This window comes from Ovis aries, chromosome 6 (genome assembly GCF_016772045.2).
Source record: "Ovis aries strain OAR_USU_Benz2616 breed Rambouillet chromosome 6, ARS-UI_Ramb_v3.0, whole genome shotgun sequence".
NCBI classification, from domain to species: domain Eukaryota; kingdom Metazoa; phylum Chordata; class Mammalia; order Artiodactyla; family Bovidae; genus Ovis; species Ovis aries.
The window spans coordinates 116,510,471-116,529,562 of record NC_056059.1 but is presented as its reverse complement, the minus strand read 5'-3'; the positions used below and the strand labels follow the sequence as shown (position 1 = coordinate 116,529,562).

The window sequence follows — 19,092 nt, the reverse complement described above, 5'->3', positions numbered from 1 at the left end:
TCCGGAGGGCGGGGTCCATCCTGGCCGGACGCTCCTCGCGCCGTCCGCCCCGGCCAGAGGCCTGCGTCCGAAATACAGCCGCGGAGTCGGCGCGGGGACGCGGGCTCGCCCGCACTCGGGCCGCAGCGGGGACGGTGGGGCGTGGAGGCGGGACTGTCCGGCGTCCCGCCTGCCCGGGGTCGCCGGGGAGGGGCAGCTGCCCGCATGGCGCCTGGGGGCCTGGCTTGGGCTCCCCTAGCAGCCGGAGGGCCTGCCTGCACCTCCCGCTTCCCGTCCGACTCTTGAAATGCAGGCGTCTGTGGTCGAGCCGACCAGGACAGGCCACCCCCTCCTGACTGCTCGACACTAATGCACTCCTCTGTAGACGACACGAACTTCAAATAAGCTTCACGGCGGTCCCTTTTCCCGTCGTACAGCTGTTTCCCTTGAGTACCAGTCCGCTCTCCCCGAAGAGCAGGCACGGCTCAGGCGTGACGGCGGAGCTGAGATGGCTGGGGGCTCTCAGAGCAGCCCTGTCTGGCGCCTGGCCAGACGGTGACAGCTGCCATCACCACCACCTTCTTCCCAGACCCTCTATAGGCCCCCTTGTCCTGGAGGAGGCAGGGCTGAGACGGACATGCCGCCTAGTACTAACCTTTTCCAGGACAAGGCCTGCAACGGGGTGCAGAAGCCTGGGCCGGGCCGAGGTGGCGATGCAGGGTGACACGGGGCCCGGAGCTGGGGCCGATTCCCCTCCCAACAGAACTCGGCAGCAATACCTCGGCGCCCAGCGCCGGGTGAAATAGCAGCGGCTGCCCTACAAGTTTACATGAGGTGGAACCTTGAGGCTGCACAGCAGGCCGGGCTACCCAGCAAGGAGAAGCCCACCCCATTTGTGGCTCGGACACCCACCAGGGCCTGAGATCTGTGGAGCCACCCACCTGGCGGACACCTACGGGAACAGTCCTAGGGGGACAGCGGAGAGGACGAACGCTTATCCGCGGAGGCCATCCCCACTCCCCTCCGCCTGCTCTCAGGGGGTGCTCTGGCCCCAACACTGCCTACTAATGCCCAAATCACTCTTGACTCCCACCAGCCTCCGCTCCGCTGGGGAGGTCTGAATTGGTCACCCTCTTTCTCATCTTGCATGTGCCCAGTCTGGCTGATCGATCCTCAGACCTCCCCTGGTCACTTCTGTGGCTCGCGACCCCAGGGACGGGCTCCCTGATGTGAATTCTAGGGCCATCTATAGCTCCAAGGCCTCCACCACATGCCCTGGGGCCACATGGGGAGCCAGTGTTCTGTGCAAGGCTGCAGCCCCAGGGCCACAAGTGTGGGCAGGCAGCTCCTGTGTCCTTACAGAGCCGCCTGGGTCCACGCAACCCAACCCCTTCCGCCTTCCCCAACAGTCAGCCACCCAAGGCTGGATTAGGGTGACACCAATCACAGCTGCTGGGTGCCAGGGAAACAGGTGACTTTTTTTCTGACTTCTAAACTGTGTGCAAACTTGTTTCATTGATAACTGAAAATCATGTAACATTATAAATACCACTGCAAATTACACATGGAGGCACGTGTGCCTGATTGACCAGAGACGCTGGCCAGGACCCCGCCGGCCCCAAGCCTTGTGATGGAACTCAGGACTGTCTGGAAACCATGCCCAGGCGTCATGCACAGTTTATCGGCACGCTGCTCCCGTGGAGGCCTGGACCCAGCTCCAAAAGTGCAATTCGTCAGGAGAGGCTTTTTAACAGGAACCAAGTACAGGAGAAGACTCTGGCATTAGAGCCAGCAGCCCCTTGGTGTTCAGTATACAGTATCTCCTTGTCTTTTTATAAAATATAATTTATTTTTTGAACTTCTTCCTCTTCAGAGCCTTCCATTCGCCTTCCTGTGTGGCCAGGCTGTCAAAAAGTTGCTTCACTTTTCGTTTTCTTTCCGCATCCCTTAAAAAAAACAAACCCATCTTTTGATTACTTTTTGGGGAACCTGAACCAGCAAGTGAGATCCACGTGGGGCCGGTGACTCAGTCCAGGACACGTGGAGGACAAGTGAGTGAGACAAACCCCCAGACTGCCCTCCGCCCCGGCCCGGCCATGGGGCACTTGCATCAGGGTTGCAGGAGCGCCCGCCCTGCTTACCGCTCCCTGATCTCCGAGAGCCGCGTGCGGGCCAGGAACTGGCTGTCCTTGCGGATCTCCCTGACGGCGCCTTTGAACTCCCGCTTGTGCTTGTGGATCAGCCTGCGCCGCTCCTGCTCCTCCTTGGTGCTGCCCTGCTTCCTGCCGAACTCCAGGCTGAGGGTGCAGAGCCCGATGCAGGAGGCCGCCCCGGCAGCGGCCCTGGCCCCCCGAACCCCCCGGACTCCCCGGGCTGAGGTGCTGGGCCCTCGGGACTCACACTTTGACAAGCCGGGGGGTGAACAGTTTCAGCGGCACCGGCTTGCTCTTCTCACAGACCAGCGGCCGATAGTGCCTTGGCTGGTTTTCCATCTCCGTCAGAATGCTCCGGCTCAGCTCCTGCAACGCCGAGAAGCTCACACAGGTGGGCCCCCGCGGGCCAGCGCTCCACCCTCCCACTGCCCCTTCCCCAAGCCCCTCGGAGCCACGGCAGCCTCAGTGCGCGGCCTGGCGGGACCCCAGGCCCACTGAGACCCATCGAGTGACAGAACTGAGCCTTCCCCCGAGGAGCCTGACAGAGCAGGGTGGCCCGTGGGGGGCACTCGACGGGGACTGACTGCACCCACACGCGGGGCGCTCCTGGGCCAGGAGGGCGCCCCTCCCAGCTGCTTTGCCGCACGGGGGCAGGCGCAGAACCCGCTGTCGGGGGCTCTGGCTGTCGGGTACATGCGGCGAGGGGCGGCCCCTGGAGCCTCTGAGTGGAAACACCAGCCCGGCCACCCACACCCAGACCCAGCCTCACCTGGAGCGCAGGCGGGCAGCAGCGGGTGGCCATCAGGAGGGCTCGGAGGGGCCGGGTGATGTCGTGGAAGGAGGGCAGGGGGCCGTAGGCAAGCACACAGCGCCTCACCAGAGCCAGACACACGGCCAGGCAGGACAGCCTGCGGGAAGAGAGTGGCCCCAGTAACCCAGAGCCCAGCAGCTCCCCGAAGGTGGAGGCCTCCCCTATGCAGGCTAAGGGCCTCCAGGTCAGACATGTGCCCTGAGCAGCGGCTGCGGGGGACGGCAGGAGCTGAAGACGACATCCTGTGTCCCCGAGCAGGAAGAAGGCTTCGCGACACGCAGTGACAACTGACGAGAGTGGCTCTACCTTGGTTTTTGTTTAAACAGAAGAAAATCAAGTTGAGCAACCCACATACATGGGAGAGACCCAGGAAAACTGACTCGCTCACTATGATGGCCGAAGCCCTCATCGTAAATAAACCTCACTTTGCTGAACTCATCTGTTGGGTCTAATAGCTTTCTGCGGAACCCTGCGGATTTCCTACAGGTAAACCCAGTGAGCAGTGGTGACGTGGGGCACCTTCACGGTGCTGGGTGCTGTCCGGCTCCGGGCCTGGGCTCTTTTAAAGTCCAGGCTGGTGCCACAGCCCACAGCCCCGGGCCCGCATGTACCTGGCATGGTTGGCCTCCGTCTCAGTCTGGGCTTCCAGGCCGCCTGCCCACTGGAGGGGGAGGCTTCTCTTCTGCCACGTGGCCATGTCTTCCTCATCAGAAACCAAGAGCAACTCCGAGTTCTTCCCAAGTGCTCTGAAAGGGTGCACCAGAGTGTAACCTGGGTTCCGGGTGGGACAGGGAGAGACGGGCTGAGGTCATGGGCTGCAGGCAGACTCTGGAGGGCGAAGCCTTCGGGAGTTCCCTGGACAAGCATGCCCTGTGTTTACCACCAGAGACGACGGACAGCTCTGGCAGGGGCACCTGGGCCAAGTCCAAGTGCGGTAGTCCCTGCCCTCGTGGGCACACGGGACTGAGCATCGGAAAGAAGCAACAGACCAAGGAAAAGCAGAGGAGGGTGAGGGGCCCCTCAGGAGAGCTGGCCGGGCGGGGGCAGGATGGAGTCTGACCACGTGGAGACAAATGAAGAGAAACGATGAGCCGTAGCCATCACTCCATCCCCAATAGCTTCCACTCATGAGCCCCCCAGAACTCCGTGCTCCCGCGTTTCTGGTGCCGAGGCTGCCACCTGGGGGTCCTTTACTGCACTCGGCTCACTTGTGCCACGTGGAGAGAGGCTACTGTGCACAGCACACCCGGTGTGACCCTCACTTCACACTGAGGGTGTGTGCACACGTCCACACGAGCGGAAAGGCTGCCCTGGACGACAGCGCTTTCGTCTTCTAACTTTCCCACGCTCTGAGCTTTCTACTTTTTTGACTATGAATTACTTCCGAAGCCTTTAAATTTCTGAAGCACAATATACTTGAAAAAGCTCCCTGGAACCAACTCACCTTGGCTCTGCTTGTTTGGAGTTGCCATGTGAAGAATCCCAGCGAGGAAATTGATGAGCTCAGGAATGAACCTCTGGGACAGAGCCACGTAGTCCAGGAACACACAGCACACAAAGAGCCCCTTGACCGCATCCTGCAGTGACTGCACAGGGCACTGGGGACGGGCGCAGGGCTGGTCAGGAACGTTCTGGAACACCTGCTGGCAGGCACCCAGCTTCCCCGGGGCTGTGGACTCCGCAGCGGAGCAGAGGCGGACAAGAGGTCCCGGAGACGGGGCTCTGTGACCACGAGGCCCACCACTCATGGGGAACCAGTTATAACCCCCACAGTAAGCGGGCACCGACCACACGCCCACTGAGGAGAAGGCACAGTTTGGACTCTTAAGGCCAACAGGGGCCTGACGGGATGCCGTGCCACTGTCCTCCGGGGGCGCGCCCTGTCACCCTGTCTGGAGGGGCCCTGGCAGTGGTACTGCCGGCCTGCTGTGCTCACAGGCCCTGGCAGGTGAGTTTTGTTCAGTCACGGCCCTTGCACAGTCCAAGGGGGGCGGGCGCCGACGGGGACGGCCTGACGTACCTTGGTGAGCAGCTGGCTCAAGCACAGCAGTGCAGGCGTGACGACCGGGTGCCAGAAGTCAGAGGTCGGGAACAACATCCCAGCGATCTTCAAGTAAATGAGCTGGAGAGGAAGGCCACCACCCAGATCAGAGGAGGGACGCACAGGACAGCCTGTTGTGCACCTCCACGCTGATCAGAAGCAGACCCCCTCCCACTGGGGACAGTGACCCATGCTGCCAGGACACTAACCCCAGGCGGGCGGGAAGCAGAGGCCGGCACCCCAGGCCCTACACAGCATCCTGTCACCTCACCACCAACCAGTCGGCAGAAAGGCCACGAGCTGGTCACACAGCCGTGACCCTCACCTCAAAGCTGCCTTTAAACCCCTCCCCGGAAGCCCATCGGTAGTCTGGGTCTTTTGTGCGCGAGCGGCCCGCCCTGTCCGGCTCCTGTGGTGAAGGCTGTGCCGTCCTCCCCGGCGCCCGTGTCCGCTCCTGGCTCTGTGAGTGCAGGGCAAGCGTGGGCCCAGTTTGGTTCAGTGACATCAACTGAACCCTCACACCAGCCTACGGGCCACGGAGCCCTGCCGCCACGGCTCCCGCCCGCAGCGGGGAGGCCTGGCCCCCTGCACGAAGCCACGGACACTGGCTCAGGCCCCTGCTTGAGGAGCCTGTTAACCACCAACACAAAGCCCGGACTCGCAGGTTTCTGCCAGTCGCCGTTAGCTCATTTTCAACACAGACAGCAAACAATGAGATAACTGAGCAGGATCCCTCCAGTGAGCAGACAGGATCACAGCCTTGGAGCGTGTGAAACATCAGAAACCTCAGAGCGGTCAAAGGCCACCGGCAGGAGCAACCTGCCCACGGGTTCATCCTCAGGTGTGAACGGATGTTCACAGAGAAAGCAAAGCAGGAACCCTGTCGCCGAGCACACGGCAGCTCGCTGTTAACGGTCAGCACTCTTCCCAGGTCTGGTCCTGTGCGATCCCCGGATGGCCCTAGAGGCTCTGGGCAGACACCCCCTCGAAGCCCCCACCCCTCCATGCCGGGACGCCACGTGGGACGGCCGATGTCCGCAAGCCCCCGCTCACCACGTCCAGGCCTGGGAAGGCTGCCCGGCCTGTGGTCTCAACGGTCCCTTCCATCTCATGCATGGCGTCTCGGAGGACAAATTTCACGGCATCACTTGCAGACTCAGGAAACATCTGGCAAAGGTTATACAATGGCCTGTTAATCAGAAAGACAGGTCAGGGAGGATGTCTGCAGGGAACAAAAATGAGAAACCCCACGTTCACCATTCTGCTGTGGTGTCAGCTGCCTACTGAGCTGGAGCCGGAAGCCCTGACTCTTGCACCTGGCAGGCCGTCCTGGTGGTCCAGGAACTTTTCCAATTGTGTCTGCGATAATCTGGACTCATTTTCGCCTTTTCCTAGAATCCTGGTTGTAACCTTCCAGCAGAAGAGGCAGAGGGAGCCCTGTCTGTACGAGTTACAGCCCTGGGAACATGTCCCATGCGTCCTGAACCCGCGGACGCCTCACCAGCTCTCCTGGGGGCAGAGGCTGGCACGGGGGAGGGTGTGCAGCCCAGGCCGGGTGTCTGGGGTGTCTGCTCTCACCAGCCCCCGCCTCCCGACTCAGCACCCTGCCCACTGCATCTTCCTCCAGCCAACAGGGCCCCGGAGCCAGCGGCTCTGCCGGCAGGGGCCCTTTTGCACAGGGTGTAGCCCCAGCCCGGAGCCCCCGCGGAGGCAGGAGCAGACAGCGAACAAACAGATGAGCCATCAAATACTCCGAACAAACCTGAAGGGGCGCAACCGTCACGGGTCCATTTGTTCGCCCTTTAAAAAGCCCCCTCCCCAGGGCGGTGGGGGAGCACGCAGACAGGACCAAGGGGCGGAGCTCGCCACGGATGCGCGGCCAAGGCGGCATCTGCGACGCCGAAGCCACTGTAAGGCTTCACTAAATGGCACAGAATTTGTTCAACTCGGCCCCCGGTTCCAGATAACCCCGTTTCCACTCACACGACCAGCCTGTCAATGACGCCGAGGTCTGGGGGATTGCTTGCAGCCAGGTCTCCGATGTATTCCAGAAGGAAGCCGAACAGTTTCTGCAGGAACAGGGTAGGTCAGTGCTCAGGGCGAGCCCGGAGAGAGCCCCACCCAGGACACCTGCCCCCGCACCCCTGAACGGCTGGGGTGCCGAGTGCCACAGGGACGGGTTTGCGATGCGAGGCAGGCTGCAGGATGGGGAGTGTAGGGCCCGGGCATGGCTCCCTCGGCTGGGAGGCGACACCACACTCCTGGAAGGAGAACGGGAGCGGCCCCGCTGTGGTCAGCGCGCGGTGTTACTGGGAGAGGACAGGCGCGCGCCCAGCACCCACTCCCCGGACCCTCACGCGGGGCGGACTCGCGGTGGGCAGTGCTGGGGCTCCCCTCACACCCCTGGGCCTGCCACGGACCCAGAGCCGACACCCATCCAGGCCTGCCCCCACGGAAAGCAGCTGGCTGCGAACACGGTGAGTGCTTGGTGGCCGCTGGTGCCACGGCTGCCAGGCCTCTGCCCACTCCCAGCGCCGCAGGGGAACAGCCAACGTACTTCCAGTTTTGCTTTGTTCCCCACTGCGAGGCTGGGGTGGTTGCATTTCTGAATTCTCTCCACAACCAAAAGCTGGTCTTCCGTCGATTTTCCGGACAGTAAAGACTTCAGTTCCTCGCAGGATTCGGGAACTATCAAAATAACAAACAAAAAGCGCGAAGCACGCCCCACACTTAACGTGCATAAAGAGAACTACGCACATTTCTGGCAACACAAACGTGAATACTGAACACAAACTCAGTAGCAGGACTTCGTTCGCTTCCCCCACAGAGACAGTTCTGCCCGTGTCATAGAAACCCTCGGCTTGTGTGATCATCACGAGTTCTGACAGATCCCCCCGGCAGCCCTCAGCACTACGGAGTCACACAACAACGGCCAAGAGGCCGCCCGGAGCCCTGGGGTCAGGCCCAGGGGACACTGCGGAGAAGGATGACCGAGTCTGTCTGTGAGCCAGGCCGGTGCAGATGGGCAGGGTGGGCGCGTGGGGGTTGGCCCCGCCCCCGCTGCTAACACGGCCCAGCCGGGCCGGCCTGGCCAGGTCCCCCTGCTACTCGGAAACCTCGACGCCAGGGGTTTGCCGACCTGTGAAGGTGTAGGGCAGCTGGGCCCTGGCCGCCGCCCGGTCGTCCCTTGGCAGCCGCTCTCCGGGGCTTGGACGCCGACCCCCCTGGGGCCGCTCGTGTGTGTCCGTGCTGTCGGTGTCAGACTCCAGGCCTGCAGCGCCCTCAGGGCGGCGCGCGTCCTCACTCTCAGCGTCAGACTCCAGGTCCGAGTGGCCGTCTGGGCTGTCGCTGTCCTCCGGGCCCCCCTTGCTCCAGCCTTCGCCCTCCTCCTCTTCGTCCTCTCCACTCTCCCCGCCACTGGCGTCCTCACTTGGCTCCTCCTCGACGTTCATCTTCCCATCCTGCAAACGGAGCGCAGACATCAGACACGTTGGTCCTCTGGGACAGCGGCCAGCATGGCTGTGGCCGCGCCCGAGGGCCAGGGGCCTGGGGGCACCGGGCCTCTCCCACCCTCTCGAGGCTGCTGCACGTCCTGGGGCTCAAGGCCTGGGACCCGCACTCTGCGGTCCCTGCCACCAGGACTCTGGGCAGAGAAGCTAGCTGTTTCTAGAAAGACAGTTCCCGTCTATGGTAAAGCTATTATGTGAGAAACCAGAAAATCTGCCACTTTAAATGAAAACCAGGAAAGAAAGCAAACACCTCACTTTGTAAGAAAGCAAGCGCCGGTCATCTGTGTCCAGCACGAAGCCGTCGTTCAGGTCGTCAGCCGACAGGTGCTTCGGTCTCTTGCTGTGCGCATCCTCCTCTCTCCCGAGCATCCTCCGGAGCCTCTCAGCCTGAGCAGGAGGAGGAGGGTCGCCGCTGAGTGCACGCCGGGCAGGAATACCAGCTGCCCGGCAGCCCCAGCCTCGCAGCTGCCTCAGGCCTGCCCTCTGCTTTCTGTCTTCAGCCAGACAGGGAGTCCCTCAGCATGCATCGTATGGAACACTTATTCAACAAAAATAAAAACTAGTATTTCAGCAGAAATATGTTCTGGTCACAAGGAAGGAAAAACCATGTTAGACTGAGGTTTCTCTGGCCAAGTGACGCTGGCCAATCAGAGTGAACTTCACTCGCCGCCAGACCCCAGGAGAGGAACTCGACACCCTATGCTGAGGCCTGAGACCGGTGGCCTGGCCCTGTCTCCATCTGAGCACAGGCAGCGGACGCCGCAGGCAGCCCCCCCGCAGGAGCAGGAATGGCCAGAAGCGCGGGAGCACGCCTCTGTTTCGTGTTTGCTCGTAACATACGGAAAACTTAAAAACCTTTTGAGAGAAAAACGTGAGACAGGAGTGCACTCTATCGCCAGCAGATGTTTTAAGGTAAATTAATTAGGAAGAAATGTCATTTTTGTTAGATTATTATCTGCTTTTTTTTTTTGCTTATAGTCAAAAATATAGTAAAACAGTATTTTAGGGCTTCCCTCATAGCTAAGTTGGTGAAGAATATGCCTGTAGTGCAGGAGACCTGGGTTCCATCCCTGGGTCAGAAGATCCCTGGAGGAGGGCATGGCAACCCACCCCAGTATTCTTGCCTGGAGAATCCCATGGACAGAGGAGCCTGGTGGGCTACAGTCCACGGGGTCAGCCCATGGGGTCACAAGAGTCGGACTTGTCGACTAAACCATCACCCTCATCACCGCAGTAAACAAGCAGAAACTTTTCCACAGGCCATAAAGAGCCGACCGATAAAAGGCTTCCCAGGGCGGCACCCCAGCCCCGCCAGTACCTCCAGGCGGTGGAGGCGCTCCTGCTCCTCCCTGGCCAGCTCCTCCTCCGTTTTCATCCTGCTAGAGGGCTGCGCTTTCATTTCAAAGCCGAGCTCACGGACCATCATGTCGTATGCATCAGGCTAGGGCAGAGAGAAGAGCTTTTTTAATGGAAAAGACTTGCGTGACTAGCTCTCCACACGTGCTGGTCGTGGGCTGGTCGCTGCTGCGGAAGAGGCCAAACCGCGTCCTGAGTCTTTTCTGCTTGTGTAACAGACTGGTCCTGGTCAGGCTTGGCAGACACTTCCTGGCCATATACAAAAATTCTTCTCCAAACACATCTGCTTTAAGAAAACTAACCCTTGCCCATTTAGGCATTAAGCCCCCAAACAGGGTCTTGGGGAAAGAACAGTGAGGTCGACGCACAGATGTGCAGATGGCCACAGGGGAGGCTGGTGAAATACTATTTCTTAGAAACCAGTGACTTGAAGACTGCAGCTTTTCAACACCTTAGACTAAAATTCGGCTACCACCTGAAGGTCTCCCCCACCCCAAGTCTCCCTAATACCAAGAAACCGCCATTCTCTTCAGCATCGTTTTTCTGGAGCAAATACTGAAACAGCTTTCACTCCACTTCCACCCCAATGGACACACCAGCTGCCTCCGTGTCAAAGTCCAACAAGACGCTCAGGTCCTGGCAAGGAGAGCAGATGCCTGGCTCCCCCTTGTCTGTGGACGAAGCGCACGGCTCGAGGCCAGGCCGAGTGAGACGTGTCCGCCCCACCTTGGGCTTCTCCTTTCCGCCTCCACTCTCGGACTTGGGTGTCTTGCGGGCCAGGAGAGCCTGGATTCCTTTCCAGTCTTGGTCTAGCTTCTCTGTGAGCTCAAGGGCATCTTCCCGTTGAGCCTGTCTCTCCCTCTGGTGAAAAAGCACAGATGGGACACACCCCATTACTGTTGGTGTCCAGGCCCCACTGGACAACCGCTCAGCCGACACCCACCTTGCTGACTCAAAGAGACCATGAGAAAGGAGCCTCTCAGGAGCCCACCAGGCAGAACCAAGTCCCCGCTGTGAGGCTGCTCCTCTGGGTGCTCTGAGCAGTCGGCAAAGCAGTGACGCTATGCGACTCCTGATACGCGCCCAAACCAACTCAATACACACATCCCCCCGCCCCAAATCAAACTCCCAACCACAAGAAACCATCAGGGTACCTGCCCGATGGCGTTAACATGCGTCCTGCGCTCCTAGTCAAGTGAACACTTTCATCACATTCACAGGAAGTTTTAATACAACCTAGAACCGCCCAGCGAAAAAGGGCTGGGGGCGTCCCAGCAGCGAGTCCCAAGGCGGAGCTGCCCTGGCACGACGGCAGCTGCTCACCTTCTCCTGCTTGGACCTGGCGATGAGCTCCTCAATCAGCTCCCTGCGGGACTTGGGTGGCTCCTCGCCCCCGCCAGGCTGCTGGGCGGCCTTCCCAGGGAGCGGCCCGCCTCCGCCTCCGAAGTGCGTCGCGGTCAGCTCGGCTGCAGACGGAGCAGAGAACCCCGTGAAGCCCAGGCCCACCCAGAAGCGGGTTTTGCAGCCGCTCTGCCAGTGTTTCTCTGAGCTCGGTCCTGAGAACCCATTCCACGTTCAAGAGGAAATTCTTACTGGGCGGTCACTGAGATCACAGGTACAGCGGAGCTTAAACCAGACGAGCCCCTCTGAGAAAGCCCAGAGGCACAAGAATGGGTCAGTGACTGACTGATTCCCTGCTTCCCAGAATGCTCTGCACATTAGAAACCATTGTCACGTAGTGCTCTACTAACTCAAGATTGTTCACAATGTTTTCTCAAAATAAAAATTTACAAACATTCACTAACAAGGTGCTAGGACATAAAGATCCCAGAAAGGATTCTCAAAGGAAAAATAAAATCTGTTGGTGCACTTAGTACAGGATTTAATTAGAAAATTCGAGTTGACTTTTAAGATGAAATTCTCCTAAGCAAGAAGAACACATATTATGTAGTTGAACAAAACAGAACGTTTCTTAATGGTTCATTTTTAAAGGTACAGTAAATATATTTTTAGAAGTTAACAGGATTTTCGTGTATAAGTTACTTAGATTTTGAGAAGCTCATTATAAAAACCAGAGGACAGGAAACCTTGAAGAAACAGCTGAGTCTCCAGGACCAACACCTGGAGCTGGACTCTCGCTTTCCGCATCCACCTGTCACCAAAGCTCCTTGCAGCAACACAGCGGGGGCTGCGGACTATGCGGCCAAAGGTCACACCAGCAAACGTACGGGCACCTTCACTTACCATGCAGGTGAGTGTGCGGCAGCAGTGCAGCGCGCACAAAGAGCTCTGAACAACAGAAAGTGCAGAACGAAAGGCTCCAGAGATGAACCATGTGCCTCTCTCAGCCACAGAGCCTCAGCAGTCGTGCCCTCCTCCTGGTGTGCAGACGACCCACGGGCCGCCCTCATTCCCAGGCCTCCCGCCCCTGCATCACCCACAAACCAAAAGGCAGTCATGGGTTTCATGTGTTGGCTTTCCACACACCAGAAAGCAGCAGCTTTTCTGAAGATGCCGAACAGAGGATATTTTAATCTACAAGGGTGCAAACTAATGACACGACCCTGACCTTATAAAAGGGCCCAGATGATCAGACCTGAGCTGATTCTTAACTCAGCTCAATGTATATCTCCTTCATTACTCCTGTAAATAAGCAGCTCAACGTTCCTTTTCCTACAAAACTGCCACAATTGGTTCTGGAGTAACCGAAGCCTAAGAACTAGATAAACACTGTCCCAGAACACACCTGGGCAGAACCGATGACTCAGTGGTAGCAAAGCAGAGTGGGTTTGCACAGAAATGCTGTCCAGGGATCAGCAAGGTGGGTTTTACCTACAGTTGATGCTTGGGTCAGACAATCTCCCCAGTTCTCTGAGCTCATGGGTGAAATGAGCCTGGGGTAAAGTTCGAGCCTGGGGTAAAGTTCGAACAAGAGAAGGATACGGAAGTGCCATCTCAGCTTACAGAAGTCTGTGTATCTTACGGACACATACACCTCTTGAAAGGTCTGTAGCTGCGTTTTCTCGGTGTCTGGGCAGGAAAGGCAGGAAGAGCGTCCATGAGCAGAGCTCCCGGGGGCCCGGGCCTCACCTGACAGCGTTCCCCGGTCCTCAGCGTCGCTGTCGCTATCGACAATGTCGTTGTGCTTTTCGATATCCGCCAAAGACTGGCCGTAATGAGTTAATTCTTCATCTTCATTTAGGTTGTAGATGCTTTTTTTTTCATGTTGTCGCTAACAAGACAGAAAAAAAGTCCATCTCCTAAAATTTCCACATCCACTTAAAGTTTTAAAAAAATTACTTTTCCATTTTTGTGCAACGTGTCAATGTAGCTTTAAGACGATTCTGGGTCATTTGAGCGATGATTCGGATAGAAACAGAGCCTGCAGAAGGTAAATACATCAACCGGCCCGTCTAAGGCGCTGGGAAATCGCACTAGGACCTCGCCACCACACCCGGACCCCTCCAGGAGGCATCGCTGCTGCGCGCTCTGGCTGAGGCAGCTCTCCACCCAGCTGGGGTGTGCAGAAGGCTGCTTCCCCTTGGGCCCAGCCAGGCGAGCCGCCCCACTCACGGTTCCCCGCTGTCACCCACAGAAGCGTAACTGAACGAGGGGGACTGGCCGCCTCCTCCTGACTTCTGGGCAAGGAGATAGGAGGCGACCCTCCCCCGTCTCCCCTACCTGCTGCTCCAGAGCAAACCTCTTCATCATCTTCTCCTCCTGGCTGATGCTGCTGCTGTACTCCCCAAAGCGTTTATCTCGGAACACGCTGGACTTATCCCTTTCCTTGTACTCCTTCAGCAGAGTCTGGGTGCGCTGAAAAGCAGATCATAGAACTGTCTCTCACTGGTCCTGGCAACTCTGAGCTCTGATGACTTGGCAATCTGGGTCCCCAGAAGGGAGACACTGCCACAAGGGGACACACTGATGGTTCTAATGAACTGGAAGACACCATTTTTTATGCCTCAGGCCACTGAAACTAACAGTCCAAGAAAGGCCAATCTATCGGCTACAAAAACTGATCTCAATTACTGAGGGGAAACTGCCAGACAGTGGAGTCACGAGGAGGTCAGGGGCCCGGGGGAGCCTCTGGGCAGTGCCGGTGCCCGGCGCTTAACACCAAAGATCACAGCAGGCCAGCAGCAACCAGGAACGACCAGGGCAGTCGGGCGCGGAGGCCGCTCTGCCAGGCGAGGCAGCCGGACGGGCTGAGGTTGTAGCTGGCAGAAAGAGAAGCCAGGGAGCCAGGCGCTGAGGAGCTGTTTATGTCAACACCACCGCTGATTAGAGACTGCAGCAGCATTGCCTGTCCTGGGCTGGTTATGTTCATATACGTGCCAGTATCTGTATATATGGCCAACAGGGAGGCCTGGTGTGCTGTGACTCATGGGGTCGCAAAGAGTCGGACACGACTGAGCGACTGAACTGAACTGAACGCTAAAATCTGTGCGTGTGTGCTGTTGCTTCAGTGACATCTGACTCTCTGAGACCCCATGGAGTGCAGCCCGCCAGGCTCCTCTGCCCATGGGGTTCTCCAGACGAGAGTACTGGAGTGGGCTGCCACTTCCTCCTCCAGGGGAGGGAGAGCCTCGATCAAACCCGCATCTGCTGCGCTGCAAACAGAGTCGTTGCTGCTGAGCCCCCAAGCCAAAGCTCGCAGCGCTTTCTGGGCCATTCGTGGACACTCATGAGGTGGAGACAAGAGTGAGGACTTGGAATCCCACCGCAGCACCGCCTCCCAGTGCAGACTCTGGGAGGTGCCCACGGCCTCATCTGAAGAGGAGAGAATGGCAGTCCCTACCTCAGCCTCCTAAGGAGAAAACAGGAGACTGAGGCTGAAGTGGGGAAGACACACCTGTCTGCTCTGGAGCCCCTGCTGCCCGCCCTGCCCCAGCCTGCCCGGCGCTGTGTGGTGGGGGTGTGGCAGAGTCAGCTCTGAGACTGTCTTGTCTTCCACTACTGCCAGTTCCTTCAAGTGAGGATGATGTTTGATTCCATTCAAAGATCAGCCGGATCGCACGCTGGGACAGCACAGCTTATGAGCCCATGAAGACAGGCTCAGGGGTCACTCCACCTTTACCCCTTCACCTGCCAGAACGGAAACTAAGCAAGAGTGCTCAGTGGCGTGTAAAGCGTTCCCAGGTGTTTGAACCCAGGGCACACCCTAGCCCTTACCAGATGTGTGACTGTAGGAAATTTCCCTACCTTAATTTTTTCACTAACCTACTAATGTCTCCTCCTCAGAATGACAATAAATAGTTAAAAGCACCCAATGAGCATGTCTCAGAAGCTACATAGAGAATGCCAGCAGAATGGAATCTGAAAGTACAGAATAGTCTGGGACCGTAAGCACAAGAAAAGGGATGGCTGTGAGGTTTTCCAAAAAAGGTTAGCATTTCAGTTACCTTGCAAAGGACAAAGTCATGTGCTGCAAAAGTGAAGTTGCTCAGTTGTGCTGACTCTTTGCGACCCCATGGACTGTAGCCCACCAGGCTCCTCGGTCCATGGGATTTTCCAGGCAAGAGTACAGGAGTGGGTTGCCATTTCCTTCTCCAGAGGATCTTCCCAACCCAGGGATCGCACCCGTGTCTCCCGCATTGCAGGCGGATTATTTTACCGTCGGAGCCCACCAGGGAACCCCTATGTTGATGCACTCCTTCACCAAACATCTACTGAGCAGACTGTGTAATCCCTTATCCTTAAATCAGCAGAGCTCAGCCTCGAGGAAGGCGGGTAAGAGGGCCCCACGACGACCAGGGCGGCACAGAAGTGATTAGCTATGCCAGAGGGGGCTGGACCTGTGCACTGGGGCTCCACGGAGCGACAGCGGTTCTGCAGGGCGATGTCGTCCCATCACACGCAGAAGCAGAGGCAAGAGGACGCACACAGTCCAGCCGACACACGGCACACACACACGGCGTCTAACTGCGCCAGGCTGTCCTGAGGACTCTCTCAGGGCACGCGTCCCACCCTTCCAGCCGCCCGCCCAGGAGCTAGGTACCATTGGCCCATCCTACGTACAGAAGGGAACCAGCACCGTGGCCCGCGCGCTGCCGCAGTGGGTGGGGAGAGCAGGGCCGCGCGGCTGGCCCGGGCCGGCAGGCAGGGCAAGGGACCCCTCGGAGGACGCCCCCCCCGCCCCCGGGGGGCCCGGCTCCCCGCTGACCTTCTGCAGGGCCCGCGCGCGCGACACCCCGGGCAGGCCCACGTCGTGGCGCGTCTTCCTGCCCAGAACCTGGAACTTCTGCCGGTTCACTTTCACCTCGAATGGGTTGGGGTTCGGCCTCGCCCGGCCCCCCCACGCGCCCGCCGGGGCCGCAGAGGCCTTCCCGCGCGCGGCGGTCCTGGCCTTCCCCATGGCGACACACCCCGCACCTCAGGGTGCGGACGAGCAGGAGAAGGCGGCAGCGGCTCAGGCTCCCTCAGCAGACACGTGCGGCCTGGCAGCCTGAGACAGCCGCCCGCATCTCGCGATAACTGAGCCAGCGAGAAGTAGGAACGTTGGGGAAAACACTGCCACGCCCCCGCGCGGCCTTCTCGCCCACAGGCCGAGCGACTACAACTCCCAGCAGGCCGCGCTCGCGCCCCGCCGCCTCCGCCCCGCGCGGGGCCTTCTGGGAGCGGTCGTGGCCCGCGAGGCGCCGCTCCCGCCTCAGGGCGCTCTGGCTCCCTCGTCCGAAGAGCCGTTGGCGGGAAGCCGGCTGCTGTGCGAGTAGGTGGCGGCGGCGGCGGCGGCGGCAGTAGCCGTCGCCGCCGGGGGCGGTGCCCCGGCCAGTGAGCCGCTCTCAGGGCGATGGGGCCGGCAGCCTGGGCCACGGCGCGGCGGCGGTGACCGCGGGGAACCGGCCCTCCAGCTCCGCGGCCGCAGCCCCCGGCCCCGGAGGCGAGGCGGCCGGGCGCCCTCAGCGTACGAAGCAGCGGCGTCGTCGAAAGCAGACCGAGAGGCGGCGGCGAGGGTGGTGGCCGTGGCCGTGGCCGTGGCCGGGTCCGTGGCAGCAGCAGCAGGTGCAGGAGCGGCGGCCCAGGGCGCGACCCGACGCGGAGTCGGGCGGGCGATGCCCGGGGGCCGCCCCGCGGCCGATCCCCGCCTTGCCCCCGCCTCCTCCCGCCGAGAGAGCCAGGCGGCGGCGGCGAAGAAGACGACGACGACGGCGGTCATCTATGGAGCTCGAGAACTTCTTGGCCAACACGATGCTGCTGAGAGCGCGCCAAGGTGGGTGCACAGCGGCGCCCCGACCCCGCCCGAGTCCTGAGCCCGTGCAGCCGCAGCCCTGCCGGGAACACCGACACTGCCGCGGCGCCCGGATCTTCCGCGCAGCCTCACTCCCTGGAGTGCGCGGTCGGCGAGTGGTCAGCCCTGGCTCCTAACGCCTAAGCTGCTCCGTCGCCTTTCGGCGCCGCCTCAGGACCCGAGTGAAGGAAGCGCGCGCGCTGCTCCAGTTCTGCACTTGCTCCCCTGTCCTGCCCTCCTTCCGGAACCTCGGGACGCAGTGTGGCTTCAGCCTCGGGCGATCAGTGTGATCTGTCCCCAAGAGAGGAGGCCAGACCAGCCAGTAAAGCCGGCGGCAAAGAACCGTGTCTTTGTGGTTTTCAAAGGACCACCGAAGAGAATACCGTGAACCACCATGGGAGGCCCTTCCCTTACGTGTGTTTTGTTGTCTTGCGACCCGGTGGACTGTAGCCCGCCAGGCTCCTCTGTCCATGAGATTTCCCAGGCAAGAATACTGGAGCGGGGGACTGTTAACATCTCTTCTTGGATTTGAGGTTTGATGGTGTCCAGACTTGTGTAGAGTGGGTTTTAGCCCGGCTTAGGGAGAGATTGAACACATTAGGAAGAATTCATGCTGGTCGCAATGTAGAAGCAGCAGTTGGGCCCACCCTTCCACTTGCTGACCCCGGGAGTATAGTCCTCTGTGGAGGTGACTCCTCTGCTGCTCCTGGAGAGATGGGAGGGCTGGCGGCAGAGCCCACCCATAGTTCTTCAGCCCCTTTGCTCTTAGGGCTTCGGTGTGGGCTCAGTCGCTTCATCTTTGTGCTGGCAACAGAGTAAGTGCCCACCGGAGGATGTGTGTTTAATACAGTCTGGAAGAAGTATTTTGTTCTCTGTCTCCCAGGGCTTCAAAGTTCCAGTCCTGGTGCACATGTTGGCTAAGTGGAATTCTTGGTGACTTGTGATGCTGCTGAGAAGCATCAATCAGTTCATCTTGTGGTTAGAGTAGTGCTTAACATTGTGTAAGGGAAGTTAAGCTGGAATATCAGACTTGGGGAGTTCTCTTTTTAAGCCACCTCCTTCCCATTTCAAGAGGAAAGATCTTGACTAAAATGGGCATGGTTTTTCACACCTTGGAGACTGCATCAGAAACACTATGCGGGAATTTCTCGAAGTCACAGTGAGTGATGCAGAGAATTAGCCACTGAAGTTAGGGGTTACACGAAGGGATTCTGATTTCAGACGTAATGAACTTTTATTATGTAAAGTGTTTGCTGTATTAGGAGTTGAAAATCAAGACCGCAGTACTTCTGTGTGCTCACTGGAATCCCTCTGAGTAGAAGAACTGAGGACGGGTAGGAAGAAGCCGGGTCCTACTTTGCTGTTCAGGCCCTGGAGAGCCCTTAGAGTAAGACGGGCATTGATTGTCGTCTGGCGCCCCTCACTCTGAACTCAGCACTGATCATAGAAGTGGATCATCCTCCGTGGAAATCAGATCTGACTGAGGCTGAACCTGTTTTCTTTCTGCTCTGCTTTTATGTCTGGGTATAATGTTTGAATAGAGAATATTGTACCAAACAGACTGCCTTACAGTGCTGCAGAGCTTAGGTAAGGAGGAACATGTAAGTATTCTATAAATGCTAAATAACATAAAACCACTGTTTTCTGCCATAAAGCCTAGGACCACGTTGATAATTGCTTAAGGAAGTTTTAAAGTTTATTCCCTCAACTATTAACTTGTGGTATTATAACTCTTACGAGGTGTACCTCCAAGTCAGCAGGGAGTGTTTACTCGTGTGTTAAAGGAGTCATTATATCAGTGTGGTTAATGCTTAGAGAAGTTGAATCGGAAATGTCAGAAAGATGTGAATATTAAGTGCTGCATTTGGTTATGATTTAGGGTTGTTTACCCAAGTTGTAAACTGTTTATTTGCTTTAGGAGCTTGTAGTGTATTTCTCAGAAAGTACCTTCTTGGACACTTGTCTGTTCATGGTTAGTTACCCCTCAGTCAATTTCTCTGGCTCCATATTAG

At 58.5% G+C, this 19,092-nt stretch overlaps 2 protein-coding genes across 19 annotated transcripts in view; one reads left to right on the top strand and one right to left on the bottom strand.

Moving 5' to 3' along the window:
• Positions 1-1,475: 1,475 nt before the first annotated feature.
• On the bottom strand, positions 1,476-16,328 carry NOP14 (NOP14 nucleolar protein). Of its 2 annotated transcripts, XM_027971279.2 has the most exons (18): positions 16,016-16,328; positions 13,531-13,665; positions 12,940-13,081; positions 11,173-11,315; positions 10,576-10,710; positions 9,812-9,934; positions 8,749-8,880; positions 8,124-8,445; positions 7,542-7,672; positions 6,968-7,053; positions 6,038-6,173; positions 4,964-5,065; positions 4,388-4,541; positions 3,555-3,714; positions 2,902-3,040; positions 2,380-2,498; positions 2,121-2,276; positions 1,476-1,925 (listed from the first exon to the last, which is right to left on the bottom strand). In XM_027971279.2, exons 1-18 carry the CDS (start codon positions 16,205-16,207, stop codon positions 1,826-1,828), a joined length of 2,607 nt encoding a protein of 868 aa, XP_027827080.1. In that variant the 5' UTR covers positions 16,208-16,328; the 3' UTR covers positions 1,476-1,825. The 2 variants fall into 2 exon arrangements, 1 of the variants encoding a protein (XP_027827080.1); XR_009601189.1 differs by lacking the exons at positions 1,476-1,925; positions 2,121-2,276 and having other exon boundaries at positions 2,386-2,498; positions 3,555-3,689.
• A 147-nt stretch (positions 16,329-16,475) lies between these two features.
• GRK4 (G protein-coupled receptor kinase 4) overlaps positions 16,476-19,092 on the top strand; it is a 59,726-nt gene continuing 57,109 nt past the window's right edge. For 14 of the 17 annotated variants that reach the window (XR_009601192.1, XR_006060222.2, XR_006060223.2 and 11 more), the window contains exon 1: positions 16,476-17,062. Coding sequence is in view for 4 of the 17 variants with exons in the window: in XM_060417709.1 (XP_060273692.1) it covers positions 17,011-17,062 (52 nt within the window). In the remaining 13 variants the exon portion in view is untranslated. Of the gene's footprint in view, positions 18,682-19,092 lie in introns of all 17 variants that reach the window. The other 3 variants (XR_006060226.2, XR_006060225.2, XR_009601190.1) reach the window with 3 other exon arrangements.

Bases quoted from the DNA above. Each gene is read 5' to 3' on its own strand.
- NOP14 (XM_027971279.2), bottom strand. From the start codon at position 16,207: ATGGGGAAGGCCAGGACCGCCGCGCGCGGGAAGGCCTCTGCGGCCCCG. The intron at 11,316-12,939 runs GTGAGGCCCGGG...CTCCGTCTGCAG, and splicing joins GGACCGGGGAACGCTGTCAG to CCGAGCTGACCGCGACGCAC. The intron at 9,935-10,575 runs GTGGGGCGGACA...TCTCTGCCCTAG, and splicing joins GCGGAAAGGAGAAGCCCAAG to CCTGATGCATACGACATGAT.